The sequence below is a fragment of the Taudactylus pleione genome, unplaced genomic scaffold (assembly GCF_031769625.1).
Source record: "Taudactylus pleione unplaced genomic scaffold, aTauple2 ptg000543l, whole genome shotgun sequence".
In the NCBI taxonomy this organism is placed as follows: domain Eukaryota; kingdom Metazoa; phylum Chordata; class Amphibia; order Anura; family Myobatrachidae; genus Taudactylus; species Taudactylus pleione.
In genome coordinates this window covers 297355-312592 of record NW_028284945.1, presented here as the reverse complement: position 1 = coordinate 312592, position 15238 = coordinate 297355, and the positions used below count along the sequence as shown (strand labels likewise).

General features: G+C 44.9%; 1 protein-coding gene across 5 annotated transcripts in view; it reads left to right on the top strand.

Moving 5' to 3' along the window:
• Window positions 1–15238, top strand: part of PDE4DIP (phosphodiesterase 4D interacting protein) — a 361535-nt gene that overhangs the window by 140191 nt on the left and 206106 nt on the right. For 2 of the 5 annotated variants that reach the window (XM_088451271.1, XM_088451268.1), the window contains exons 1-2: window positions 6680–6764; window positions 9563–10955. The exons of 2 other annotated variants lie outside the window; for them this stretch is intronic. In XM_088451271.1, coding sequence (XP_088307397.1) covers window positions 9807–10955 — 1149 coding nt within the window. In that variant the 5' untranslated portion in view covers window positions 6680–6764; window positions 9563–9806. Of the gene's footprint in view, window positions 1–6679; window positions 6765–7527; window positions 7599–9562; window positions 10956–15238 lie in introns of those variants that run through there. One more of the 5 variants, XM_088451269.1, reaches the window with a different exon arrangement.

Here is a 15238-nt window from a genome sequence, read left to right as displayed (position 1 = left end):
GGCGCCAGCCCTTCACTCCATGCCGGTGATAAAGTATTTGTGTTACGGTTCTGGCTTAGTCTCCTGTCACCTAGTCGAGCTCCAGTACCCCTATCTATTGTATTGTGTTATTCTGACGTTTGTGTCATCCGGACAGCATGGTTCACTTGTCATCTACCTGCTGTTAGTGTCATCTTGGTGGCATGGTTCGCATACCTGTCCTCTGCAGTTTATGTCATCCAGGCGGCACGGACAGTACTCTGTGTTCAGAGTACGCAGCCCAGCGTGCGTTTCTTGTGTCAACCCGGCAGCACAGGTCGCATTACAGCATCAGATACTTGTGTCAACCCGGTGGCACAGGCCGCACTACAGCTTCAGCTGCTTGCGTCAACCCGGCGGCACAGGCCACCCTCCAGCGTGTTCAGTGCGCTGTCCGGCGTACCAACGTCATACCACCCCTCAAGGCTGCAACACAGCCCAAAGGCTGCATCTTGCTAACGGCTCACAGGCTGCTACCAGCCAAGTCATACCAGCCCTCAAGGCTGCTACACAGCCCAAAGGCTGCATCGTGCTAACGGCTCACAGGTCGCTACCAGCCAAGACATATCAGTCCTCAAGGCTGCCACACGGCACCATCGTCCATTTGCTCACAAACACTGGGAAATAGCCAAAAATTGTTATTCAGACAAATTGGTTAAAACTAGGGATGTGCAGGCTCGGTTCTACTCGGTTCCGTTCGTTTTTTTTTCCCGAATCTTATTGGGTTTCAGCTGTCACGAGTTTTGGATAGCCAATAAGATTCGGTAAAAAAAAAACGAACGGAACCGAGTAGAACCGAGCCTGCACATCCCTAGTTAAAACACACAAATTTAACCAATTTGAACAATTTTTTTGTCCTTTTTTTCAGTGTGTAAAACCATATTGTCGACTATCATTTGCTCCCATACATTACCAGGTTTTCATTCCAACCAGCCAGATTGGACAGATATCTGGCAGAAAATTGTATAGATGCCCAGCTTAAGTGTTGTGCAAAACATTCAAAACTAAATATAAACTAAAATCATACCCTGCAAAAAGGGAGACATTTTAATTTTTCTTGCATTTCAATTTGTAGTGGTTCTTACGTACTTTTACTCTTAGTCTGGAGTATTATTTTCACAGTGCAGTGAAAAACACTCCAGATACCAGAATAAATATAATGTAGACTATTCTTACCCTGCAATAAGGAGAAATATATATATATAAATATATATATATATATATATATATATATATATATTAGTATTTCAAGTAGAACTTGATTTTATATACTTTCACTCTGTGGCCCTCATTCAGTTGCATGCACTGCTGAATGCAGATTCACGATTATCGTTCTGCTATGAGCGCGCAGTAATGTGTATGTGTACTGCTACGTTTGAAGGGCGTGTCATAAAATTCACTTACATCCACATGTAAATGAGCTGCAAAGCTGTTAGATATATTTGTTGATGAAAACACACTGATACTTTTCAGGGGTTGCTCTGTATTGTCACAAACTAATATAGTAGCTAAGGCGCCAGTGTGAGTGCACTGTGTGCTGTATCTGCTGGTCAAAAAAAGCCGCACACCTATCAGGGGTCTGCCGTACCCCCAACAATCTAGACCAAAACACAAACAGTGGATAGACGGCGCTGATTAATCACAGCAGATAAGTAAAAAATCATTGGTATAGAGTAAAATTTAAATCGGTATTTATTTGTACATATAATATATGAATAATCCCTAAATGGGTTTCTAAAGAAAAACAATCCTAAAAAACATATACTACACAAAATGACAATTAAACATAGCAATATAGCAGCCAGTAGATAATGATCTCCAATTCCCTTGTTGATGCACGGTGCCAAAGTCCTTTTCTAGATCAAATATTAGAGACTGTGTGCAGTAGTGGCTCCGCATCCAATAAAAAAGATCCCAGCAATATTGACACTGTATAACAGGCGGACCACAGACTGATATTTATAGCAACATTTGTGTCAAAACACAGTACATGTGAGCTAAACTTCAAGGTGGAGTATATGCTGATGGTCGAGCAGTACTGGAGCAGCAATAGATGTATATAAGGGCTCAACAGTACTCACACTCCTCCAATAAGGCAGGCCACTCCGGCAGTGATGAATGGTAAGCAGCAGCCCCCGTGGCCACCGGCAGTGCCCCAGGGAAGAAGTGGAGCAAGTGCCCGACAGGGTCTCCCTCTCTCTGAACCGCTCCGTTCCACCCATGGGCCGAATTGGCCCGCGGGTGGTTAAATCAGGAGGTTGGGGACCCCCCATTGCCGCAGCTGTACGGAGGACCCCGGAGACTCTTAATGTATGCTGTGCGCATGCGCGCGGCATCCATTCAGTGACGGGAGAGGGCTGGGGGAAGCCCAAGCTGGTGAGGTTCCCCCCAGCCTGACGTTATTTGGAGGCGGACAAGCCTCCTAATAACATCACGTAGGGGGCGTGGTCTATGTTAATGAGGCTACGCCCCCATTTTCGGCCGTGCGCGAATATAGGGCGCGCTGGAGGGGGCCGGCACACAGGGCTCCGACCCCTGGAGCCGGCCCTGCTTATAACCAATGCAGGGAAATGGCACTAATTATACCATTTGAATGTTTATAGCTCTGATTTATTTTTTTCCCCAGGTATATAACCGCTTCATAATGGGGGTAAGGTGCAATCGGGGAGAATGTTAGACTCTTCAGGGAGTCAGGGAGATTACTACTATTTCAGGGAGTCTCCCTGACAATCAGGGAGATTTGGCAAGCATGTTGTTGCCAAAGTTTGTGGGCGAGGGAAGAGGCTAGAATTTCCTTAGAATGACGGAGATTTCATGGCCTCTTTCCCTAATCTGCGATGGTTAGCTTGCATGGCCCCATGGTCACTCAGCTGACTGGGGTACACGCAGATAATCTGAACTCATATCAGTAATACATATAGGCAAGGTTGCCTACTCTCCCGATTCGTCCGGGAGCCTCCCGAAAATCGGGTGTCGCTCCCAGCCCCCCCGCAAGAGTAGGCAACTCTCCCAGGTTGGCTGCTGCTCTGCGCTCCCTCTGCGCAACCAAAGTCGTATCCACTTATCGAGCGAAAGTTGGCGATCCGCGCTGCGTTGATTGTGCCGCCATGCCCCCGCTCTGCCCACTTACGCTGCCAGCACGCACCCTGTTACACCGACCTGGCTGCCCCTTCCGGAAGTGGCAGCCAGAAAGTCGGTAAGTATGCATGCAGGAAGCATGACGCCTCTTGGTGCATTGCCATATCAGCAAGGACGGAATTGCAAAACTACTTGTGTGCGGCTTTGATATTCCGTCCTCTGCTGAATCAGGCCCTGAGTCTGCAAATAAGATACATACTTAGGGTCTCATTTAGTAACGAGTTTTATAACCAAAACGAGTGATAAATGTCACTGTGTATGATACGTGGTGCTCCAGCCAATCAGCTCCCAACTGTCATTTTTCTAACAGTTGACAGTTGGGAGCTGATTGGCTGGAGCAGCATATATCATACACATTTATCACTCGTTTTAGTGATAAAACTCGTTACTAAATGGGGGCCTAAGTGCTGTGCAATACACTCCATATACTTGTAAATATAAACTAGACTATTTACCCTGCAATAAGGGGAAACAAATATACATTTTATTATTTTAACTTGGTCTTGGGTTTTTGAACCAAAAGACTGTCTCTCTTCATTTATATTAAATCATATTTTGCGTTTAAGTTCATAGTTCTAATTTATAATTAAGAATGTCACCACCTAAGAGAAAATGTCAGTTAAATAATGAATTGCACAATGCATACTTGCCTACCCTCCTGGGCGCTGCGGGAGGCCCCTGATTTTTTGGGTAACCCCCCACACACCCCGGAAAAGAAGACACTTCTCCCACATTCTACCCACTTCCTAGTGAAGTGGGCAGAATGGGGAAAATTTTCTCGTCGATCATCGGGTCCATGAGTAGGGGGCGGGGTCTATTGACAATTATATTATAATTGCATCATTTAGCCCCGCCTCCTATTCAAATATGCAGGATCATAAGAATTTTTACCACGAGTCGGCAGGGTTTAATGCCGCTGATCGTTTGGCTCCGCCCCCAATGCCACATACCAGGAAGTTTTAGGAGTCGGCAAGTATGGCGGAATGATTTCCTTTTATTACGAAATATAAAGAGAACGACAATTAAACTGTGCTATGCTCAGTATACAGTGTTGTGTAATAAATTGTCTAGATGTATGTTATGAGCTTTGAAGTCTCTATGAGATACTCTTGAACAGGAGTAGGCTATGTGTGGCACTCCAGCTGGTTTGGAACTACACATCTCATCATGCCCTGCCACAGATTTAGCATACTCTGTCAGAACCATGGCAATGCATCATGGGATGTGTAGTTTCACAGCAGCTGAAGTGCCACATGTTGCCTACTCCAATTTAAAAGCATCTCATATGGGAGGAGATGTATCAAGCCTTGGAGAGAGATAAAGTGGAGAGAGATAATGTACCAACCAATCAGCTTCTGACATTTTTCTACAACAGCCTGTAAAATGACAGTTAGAAGCTGATTGGTTGGTACTTTATCTCTCTCCACTTTCTCTCTCTCTCCAAGGCTTGACACATCTCCGCCACAGACTTAAAAGCTCAACATACATCTAGATAAAGTTTAAACACAACTGGGTGATGATCTTTGAGTAAAAATAAAAAATAGCCTAAATCTGGAAAACTTTTGCTTCAGAAAAAGTAAATAACAGAAAAGTAAATAACAGAAAAGAAGTTCTCCAGATATAAGTGATGATATGAATATACAATATTTCTTATAAAGACCACATGGTGGGTGTAAAAATATAATTTTAAATGTTTCTCTTAGAGACTTAAAAGATCATAATATACATCTAGACAATTTATTACATTTAAATAATTACACATGAATCAAATGCACATATGTAATTAATTGTTCATGTCTTGAACTTCAGATCTTAATTAACAGTTTATGCACATAGGGCCTGATACACAGTTGTATGCTATGCCTATGGAGCAATTGTTTGCCACTGCGCATGCGTCAAGGTACATTACCATAGTCGCACGCTGCAAGCATACTTCCCTACCCTCCCGATTCGGCAGGCAAGCCTCCCGGCCCCAGCGAGCCGGCTGTATAAACCCCGACAACAGGGGGGGCTAGTGATGCGATTTGCGCTTAATCGCGTCATCGCAGCCCCGCCCCCTGCTTCACAATGCCATTAATCTCGGCATTGTAAAGAGGGGGCGGGGCCACGATGACGCGATCGCGCTGGCCCCAACGATGCTGTATGGTCCAGGTCATGCCCCCTTTTCGCCGCGACACAACCCCCATGTGGTTGCCCGACAGCTCCCTCCTGGGAGGATTGAGCCAAATGTCGGCAACCGTGGCTGCAAGTCTTTAATTGCAGTGTGATTGACAGACAGGGAGCATTTGGGGGTGGTAATGGGGAATGTTGGCTAAAAACGCAGGCGTGACTCGATCGTTCCAGGGGCTTGTCACAGCCTGCGTCTGCGATCCCGTATTCAGTTAACATAGCTCCGGCATCTCAGTTACGGCGGCCATTCTGAGTAACCATAGACTTTACTCAAGGAGTTGATGTTTGCCTGATCTGTATCCGATGCAGCGTGTGTGTACGCAGTTGTGGACAGCTGTAATGGCTCAGGTGGCGTCAAAGTACATGTCCTGGCCGCTGCTACATTAGCATATTTTTACACATCCACAGCTGCGAAAATATTAGCATACAACTCTAAATCAGGCCCACAATTTTTATTAAGCAAGATGATTGTTCTCATAGATGTGGACTTGATTTGTAGATGGACTGGTGATTTAATTAGGCCCGCCCCTTTCTCGAAAAAGTGCGCATGAGGGGACGGGGCTAAATTATGCAAATGACACCGTTTAGCACCGCCCCTCCTCGCGGACCTGCAAATTCCCATTAAATCTCCCCATCCTGCCCCCTTCACTGTAGTAACTGCACACTTGCCCATCATCCCGGAATGGCCGGGAGGCTCCCGAAAATCCGAAAATTACCATGTCCCCAGACCCGTCCACCTTCGCACCGCCCAGACCCTCTCCCTGAGGGGGCAGCCAAAAGATTTGCAAGCATGTGTAACTGCCTTGGCTTTAGAAGCATAAACATGATGGTAAAGCTAAACTAAAAACATCCTTGTTATGTTTTTTTTGTCGGTGTATACCTTATTACCTATACATATCTGCAGCCTTATTGTGCTAATTTATGTTTCTCTGGCTAAGAATTTGATTACTAAATAAATGATAATAATAATAATGTCAATTAAACATGTGACTGAGCTACACAATGTCACGCTGTTATGATGATCTTCCATGAGTATGGGGGCTCTCTATGCCACCTAGTGGCCACGCCTGTAATTGGTGTCACACCTCTTTTTGTTTCAGTCTCACATATTTTGTACACGTGTAATATAAAGTAGCTGCCTGACTGACATTAAATAAAGCTGATATATTTCTATGAACAGCAACTCCTCGCAAAGTCTGCATTCACAGAGAAACACAGCAGCCTGTATATCCCCTTTGCTTTCATACAAATGTATAATCTCAGCGGCACACATGCGCACTGTCTGTGTGCGACTTTTTTCCATTACCGGACTACAATTCCCAGCACTCCCCGGACCACCCATCAGCCATATTGTGATCAGCAGCGAACGGAGAGGCAAATATCATCCGCAGACTGACTGAAAGGTACCAGAAGCCCGGACATCTGTAGCGGCAGATCATGTAAGAAGCAGCGGCCCCGGCATTATCCCTGGGCTTGGGTGATAGATAGGAGTGCCCGGGGAAGACTCAGGTGCTGCCACGTCACATATACACTGTCATTCATGGATTAGGATTGTATTATTGTTCTTGCCTGTATAGATTAGGGAACAGTTTTCTAGCAACGTCGCATATGTAATTACTGTTTGCACTATAGAACCTTGCGTTTATTTTCTTAAGCATTACATTGTACAAGCTGCTGTAATTGATCAGATCACATTCTCATATACCCACCTCACAATACATTCTTTAAAAATCAAAACAAAACAGATTATGTTGAGATACATTATTTAACAAAGTAATCACTTGCAATCATTCATGCCCAGACAGTCCATCTTTGTAAATCACAGCAAGAGAGATTTTAAATCCCATGTCCGACTAGAAGATAACAGTGATTAGTAAGTGAATAGCTAAAGTATACACTAGTCTTCAGTTTTATCTTTGTTTATGTTCATACTGTGAATATACTCTGGGTAGATACAAATATTATAAATATATATTTAATTAACTGGAAATTGTCATCTCAATTATTTAATTGACAGAAATTTCCCTGGATACCCGTTATGGAGCATACACACGGTCAGATTTGTCAGACTTGTCAGATTTGTCAGATGAACGATTGAACGATTTGAACGATTTTACCAAAGTTTTGAACGATTTGAACAATTTGAACGATTGAACGATTTTTGACTGCATTAAAATGAATGGAATCGTCCAAGTCTGACTGCAAACACATCAGATGTCAGAAATCGTTATCTGACAAACGGGAACGCGCATCGTTGATCGTCCATCGTTCAGGTATGTCAGATATGTCAGATTTTCCTTCAGATATGAACGACTGAACGATTTTTAAATCGTTATCGTTCATATCTGAAGGAAAAATCTGACCGTGTGTATGCACCATTAGAGTTGAGGGTAATAAAACTCCCTTCTCTATGCTGTCCATGGTTTTGAAATATTTCAAGCACTAAACTTTGTGCGGACTCATTATATATTCTGAAATGTATATTTATGGCCTTAAAAGGTCTGAGTCTCCTCCTTTCCCCTTTTTAAACTCATCCACATGGACATTTTCTAGTGTCATAAATGCCTATAATAATAATAATAAGATAGATTAACTAGTAACTGTAAAGCATTTCCTGATAGACTTCACTTATGCAGGCATGACTTCTTTATTCAAACATGCTGCAATCCAGAGGAATATATATCTGAATTAATGTATATGTACTTATCAAGGATGCTGTAAGAATAAAGTACAACACATCTTGTTACTCATGGTAATGCATATTTCCTTATTCTGTGCTTGTAATCATGCTGTCTGATTGGTCCTATGCTGTCAGCCTAGTGTTTGCACATGTTTAAAGTATCTTGCTGCAGTCTATTGCTTAGGCAGAGTCCAGCTCACAATGTTAAAATTAACATTAAAAGCCTTTTTTTTATTAGAAATACAGAACTATGTTTAAAGACTTTTTTAAAAAAAAAATATCATTATATGTCTTAGAACTGGAGAAAGGGAAATCTATAGTAATTGTCCTTAGCTATCGTTCTACAGATCACTAGCTTCTTTTCAATGCCTCTATGAATGGCAAGCAAGTATGACTGCCAGAGGGTTCTAACTCTCAGCATGTCCTGTGATGACAGATGGGGAAGATGTCACAGCACACAAACTAACACAAAACACATTTAGGACTATCAGACACGGAGCCTGATTCACTACCGATTGCAACTGCGATTATGAACTCTATCGGCCAATTGTTGTGTTTTTCACGTGCATCGTAATGCGCAAACCGGCCACTGCGATCGCAGTGACCGCGCAGACCCATCACGGAGTGATAAACAGGAAGTGCCATTTGTGGGTGGTGACTGGGGAGTGGTTGGCGAAACGCAGGTGTGCCAGTGCGTTTCAGCGCCGTTGCAGGGGCGTGCATACATTTTCCACTGCGATGCCATACGCAGCCTGAGGTCTCATAGCGTGCGATGAAGTTAGTAATTTCTGAGTAAGGTCTGATCTTGTGCAAGTGTGCGTGAGGCTGCGATGGTACTCGATTGTACCGATGGTTTCGCAGTCTTGCTAAACATTACGGATGTGTGTAAGGTAAGGCGGCCGTCCCTATGTAGTGCTGCTACGGCATAGCAATCGCATTGGATTAGCATATTATCGCAGATGAACTGTGTTCGTAATCATTATTGCAATCGCAGCTGCGATCTGTAGTGAATCAGGCTCACAGTCACTCTGCTACACAGACTTCTCAGATTGTCAGCAAGTCATGTAAAGGAAGGGTGTACAGTTCAGAGAGATCAGAGGGGCATTGCGAAGTCTCTGCACACTACATGATGTGCCAGGTATCTGTAGTTTCCTTGGTAAAAAATAATTAGAACTCAATAATAACAGTCAGAGTATAAAAAACAAGTAAAAATGGTCATTATAAATTTTATTATTGCCGACCGCAGTGATTTATTTAAAAAAAAAAACTTAATTTTAACATGGCATTGCTGCTTTAAGTAAGATCTACCAAAGGCATGGCAAAGCACACAATTCTGTAGCAATACATTATTATTATTATGATTGTTTTTAAAGCCACCTGCATATTGATACATTTATGTTTGCTTGTTTGTGTTAACCCTTTAGTTTAAAAGAGTAAAGGACTTGTCACAATTTGTAAATTTAGTTAATTAACAATAAAATTAGCCTTTTTTTATTAGAAACACATAACTATGTTTAAAGACATACATTAAAATGATCTATCTTTTTTTTACTACAGCTAAATATACCGGTAACTGAAGATTGCGTAGGGGAAGAACGGATTTAAAAAAAAAAAAAAAAACATTTTCAAATAAAATGTTAACAGACCATACAGCACAGATTCTTGCTGCCTGAGTTATACATACATATGTGCACATGCCAGTGTTCTAGTTATTAACAGCCATTTAGTGCTGTCATTTGGAGTGTCTCCCATTCCTCTCTAATTTGGGTAATATTTAAAAAAAAAATAGTAATAACATTCAATGCTAGAACTAAAGATGAAGGATGTTTGCAGGATTTGTGGAAGGGAGCTATGTGGAAATCAGCGGAGATGGATTTTTCACATAGCTGCTAAATTGAATCTTCAAGTGGTGCTATCTCATGTTTTGGGAAAAGAAATCTTCCGCGATGGTCACGCCGAGTTTGCCTGCAGTAAATGTGCTTACATGCTGGAACGGTTCTACAGATTTGACACCGTGATTGCACGCATAGAAGCTCTCTCGATTGAGCGATTACAGAAGCTCCTTTCGGAGAAAGATAGGCTTAAGCATTGTCTTGCTAGCCTATACAGAAAAAATAACAGTGAAGATGGCCAGGAAGCCAAATCGGTACAGGGCACCGTGGATACTCCAGACCTCCAAAAGGTGCAGTACACGTATTCTGCCCTTCTTCAGGAAGACTTTACATTTTCTGGTTTTGAATACTGGACAGAATTAGAGGAATCCAGCCAAGAGGTACAGCAATGTCCACACACTGAGGGTACTGGGTCTGTTCCAAGAAAATGCCATAGTTGTTCCTCTTTAAGAGTACCTGATTCTGACTATGAAGCAGTTTGTAAAGTACCAAGGAAAATTGCACAAAATGTCTCTTGTGGACATTTTTCTACATGCACAAGTGCTTTCAATGAACAGATAACAATCTCTCAGACTTCAGAATGTGAGGCTGTAAACGTCAAGGTGTTAGATGGAGAAGGTTTGGAAAGATTGTCTTCTGCACATTCCATTGAATCTCTTAATGATACCAAGGATCCTGGACTCAACTCACAGAAAACTGAAGAGAAAATGAAATCCATCTTAGAGAATGCAAAGTGCCTATGCTCATGCAACTATGCGTCTTGTTCTTCTGCTTATGGAAGAAAGTTAGATCTCGCACTTAGTCTTGTTAAAATGTTTGATTACAGACCAGTTCAGAGTCCAAGAGGCAGCAGAATACCTGTGAAAAGCAGTTCAGTCTTGAAACTCAACAGTGTCCTTTCCAGTGGTCAATCAAGCTCATCAAACACAGGCCTTGGTTTCCTGGATAGTATTGTGGAATCCCCTTCCAAGACTTCTCAAGACTTTTTCCTTGCGTTTTCGGATATTAATGACCTCTGGCACAACGTATATGAAGATTACATTCCACTTTACTCCCAGGTATCTGTTTATTACTAAATAGATTGCACACATTCTTTTCATTACCTTAGCTTAAAATGTATGCAAAATATTACGTGTAGATGTCATTATATTCCACAGTTACAAACGTTTATGATGAGTTTTGTATGTTTGCTATTTATGTTGTGAAATAAGAATTGTTGACGAGAGAGCTGAGGACAGCAATTAGTTAATAATTACGGACCAATGTTTTAAGTGAAAACATTGATGTTTTTGTTTTTTAATATTATATAATTATAGAACTTGACTTGTAAACACAGATATTGTTATTTTGCAGGAGATTTTATAGATCTTTCAATACTCTGTTACTGTCGTCACACGCCAAAGTTCTTTAGCTTAGATTTGAGGGATTCCCAATCATGGAACTGCAGGGTGTTTCACTTGTAGGATGCCCCGAACTTAAAACTTAGCTCAGCTGCCATTGTCTTGTTTGCAGGGCCGTAACTAGGGTAGTGCGACCAGTGCCATGGCACAGGCACCGAAGGCAGGGTGCGATGTCTGGACCTGTCAATTTTCCTGTTTACTATTATTCTCACTTGTAGCTTCCTCTTCTTTTATCCCCTTTTTCAGGTGCACTATCTTATGTCCCTATTTAAAAAATGGGGGGGGAACGCCAATGCTCTCTCTGGCACAGGTCACCAAAGAGTCTAGTTACGGCTCTGCTTGTTTGTATACTGTACTGTGGACCTCATTCAGAGCCGCTCGCAAAATGCGACCACTCGCTCTGAGTGAGGGCGGCCGCTTCTCTGTAAAGAGCCGGCCTCTTGGCCGTTCGCTAAGCTGTGGGTGACCACCCAAAGCTTTAGCAAGTGGCCAGGTTGATGGTCGCGATGGTCAAGACACATTTAAGAGTGTGTAAAGCTGTCATCCAAGCAAAAGGGGGCTACTTTGAGGAATCTAAATTATAAAACATATTTTGATTTGTTTAACACTTTTTTTTGTTTAAAACATAATTCCATATGTGTTCTTTCATAGTTTTGATGTCTTCAGTATTAATCTGCTATGTTGAAAATAATTTAAATTAACAAAATCCATTGAATGAGAAGGTGTGTCCAAACTTTTGACTAGTACTGTATATTGTAAGTTACATTGCAACAGTATTATAAAATGTATATAGACAGTGTGTAAAAATGTCAACAGATAGGTACTATATAGTGATAAATATTTGCCTTTTTAATGATCTTTCTTAAAACTGAGCTGTGTAGTTATTTTGGTTGAAGGTATTTAGTCAATTGTAATCATACCTAGTAGCCAGATGACCCAGATGAAGGCAAAACAGAACCCAACAACACAAAATCCTTCTTTCTACTTCAGGGTCCATAGGGGGTCCACAGGGTTGACCTTGGGGTTATAGCTGGAACAGGATCCATGGGCACCACACAGTTAAGCTTTTAGCTCCCAGGATGCACTTGGGTCCTCCTCTATACCCCGCCCCCGAGCCACAGGCACCTCAGTGTAAGCTGGTGCCCGGCCGGAGTCGGTCACCGCGCAGGGGGGCTGCAGGAGCAGCCCCCAGAAGCTTTTTATTTTAAGTTAGATTTTATTTATTTTAATCTCTTTTTACTACAGACGGCAGCGAAGGGCTGTCTGTACAGACGCCCACGCTGCCGCTCTGATCCCCGACTGGCGCCGCGACGCCAGTACTGATCTGGGGATCGCGGCGGGAGGGCAGAGTCCGTACTAGCCGGACTCTGTCTACCTCCCAGGACTGCTGCCGGAGTCGCCGGGGATTCAGGTAAGCCGCGCGTCGCTGGCTAGCGGCGGCGTGCAGAATGCCTTAAATGCAGTCCTTTAGCCTCCGGTCCTGGGGACAGACCGGAGGCTGCTGGCAGTGGCGGCGGGTCCCCTCCATAACCCGTGGGACCACTAGACCACCAGGGATAAAGGGGCAAGCGGGAAGCCAGCATCCCTGGGGTTATGGCCAGCCAGGGGAGGAAGCCTTCCCTGTCAGCGGCTCCTCCCCTCAGCTCAGCGCGCCTTTCAGCACGCAGTCTGGCGTAGCTGAGCTGCAGTTACACGGCCACTCCTCCTCTGAGGTCTCCTGCGGCCATTTTCCCAGTGGCAGCGCAGATCTCAGGGAGCACGCGGACCGGTCCCCCTGTGTACCTCTCCCCTGATTAAGGACAGCGTACACAGCACTATAGCCCTCCCAGACACTGAATCTGGGCAGGTTGATTGTAGTGTAAAGGTGCAGTGAGTATATCTTCCTGCATGGTATGTGACTTTTGCTAGTGCTGCCTGTCTGTGCTTATTTTCTACTTACTGTCAGCTTATACCTATCCCTTTACTTCTCCTACAAGCCCTACAGGTGTGTGGGGGAGGGGCGTTTCTACTGACCTCACTTATATAGATCACGTATTTGTGAGGTCCGTCACATACAGTTGTGTGCTACTCAGTGCCATATTGTGGGCTGTTGTTCAGCACACCGGTGAGTGCGTTTTACTTCTACCCTGGTGCCAGATATATAATATATTCTGTCATGTCAGACGAGGAGGTTGAGCGCTCAGTGGCTCCGGTGTTGGCCTCCTGCGGACGCTGTTCTGCAGGAGTAGATAGGGAGGATTTGTCACAGGATGGCCTGTGTAGTCGATGCCAGGTGGCTCCTGGCCCATCCAGACCTTCTCTGGCGCAGGAACCACCGTGGGCGATGTTTTCTCAAGTGCTGGTGTCTATTGCGGACCGTCTGTCGGTCCCGACTGCTCTCCCTACTAGGGCGGTGCCCCAGCCGACCATCCCCCATTCCCCGGGTGTCCCGCAGTTATTGCGGAGTCCTCCTGGGTCTCAATCAGTAGGTCCCTATGCGGGGTTGCCTATGTATATACAGGCTTCCCCTGTGCCGCAGCAGCCTGTGGTACCTTTTCAGGCCCCTATGGCGACTCCTTCACCATGGGTGGATGTGCTCTCCAACTCCGTGCAAAATTTGGCGGCCGCTTCCTCGGCTTTTCAGTCAATGTTGCAGACTGACATGCCTTCTAGGATTTCAAAACGCCCACTCATGACACGGGCTGCTCAGGTATCGGACTCAGAGGGTTCCTCAGATGATGGGGAGGTCCCTGATGACACTGACTCGGACGCCTCGGTCCAGGAAATGGATACCAAGTCGTCCATTAATGTGCGAGCACTAGTTAGGGTGGTGCGAGCTATTCTTCTTATAGAGGATGAGGCACCGGTTCCTAAGTCGAAGTTTCCTAGTTTCAAAAAAACTAAGGTGGCTTCTGCGGTGTTTCCCCTGTCGGATCAGTTGACGGATCATATGGCGGTAGCTTGGCAGGCGCCCAGTAAGAGATTCCTTCCTCAGAAGCGGTTGGCTTCTAATTACCCCTTCCCTGAGGCACATTGTAAAAAATGGGAAACTCCACCGGCGGTGGATTCCCATGTCACCCGTTTAACTCGGGGCGCCACCTTACCATTACCGTCGATATCCTCGCTGAAGGATCCCACGGACAGGAAAGTTGAGACTTGCTTAAAGTATTTACTCCCTCTCCGGGGCGGTGGCCCGACCGTCCATGGCCATCTCCTGGGTGGCCAAGGCCATTGAGGGGTGGGCCAATGCATTGGAAGATACCTTCCCAGACGACGCTCCGGATGTCCAGCGGGCGTTGTTGGGACAAATGAGGGACGCTGCTTCTTACATTGGTGAAGCTTCTTTAGATGCTAGTCTGCTGACCTCGCGGGTATCGGCTGCAGCGGTGTCTGGCCGCCGATCCTTGTGGTTGCGGTCCTGGAGAGCGGACTCTGATTCAAAGAAGGGTCTGGAGGCCTTACCTTTCAATGGGGAATTACTATTTGGTCCGGACTTGGACAAAATAGTGGACACCCTGGCTAAATCCAAGTCGGCCTTCCTCCCTTCGGCGGCACTGCCTGCTAAGGTTTCGGAGTTCGGCTTTTCATTCCTTTCGGGTTCAGGGTAAGGCGAAAGGTCAGTCCTTCCCGAGACAGTCTGCAAGTAAGACTGCCTCTAAACCCAAGAAGCAAGCCTGGAGTGCTCGGCGCCCTTCTTCCAAGCAGGAAGATAAACCTGCAGCCTGATGGGACGGGCCTCCCTCTGGGGGACCTCAGAGTGGGAGGCCGACTTCTATTTGCCCAGTGCTGGCACAATACCACCACGGATGCCTGGGTTCGAGAAGTGGTCTCCCAGGGGTACGCCCTGTCTTTTCGGCACAGACCACCCCACCAGTTTTTCTGCACAAGTCCTTCTCAGGACAAGACCAAGGCGTTACAGGTTCAGGAGGCTATAGAGTCCTTGCTGAAAGCAGGGGTCATTG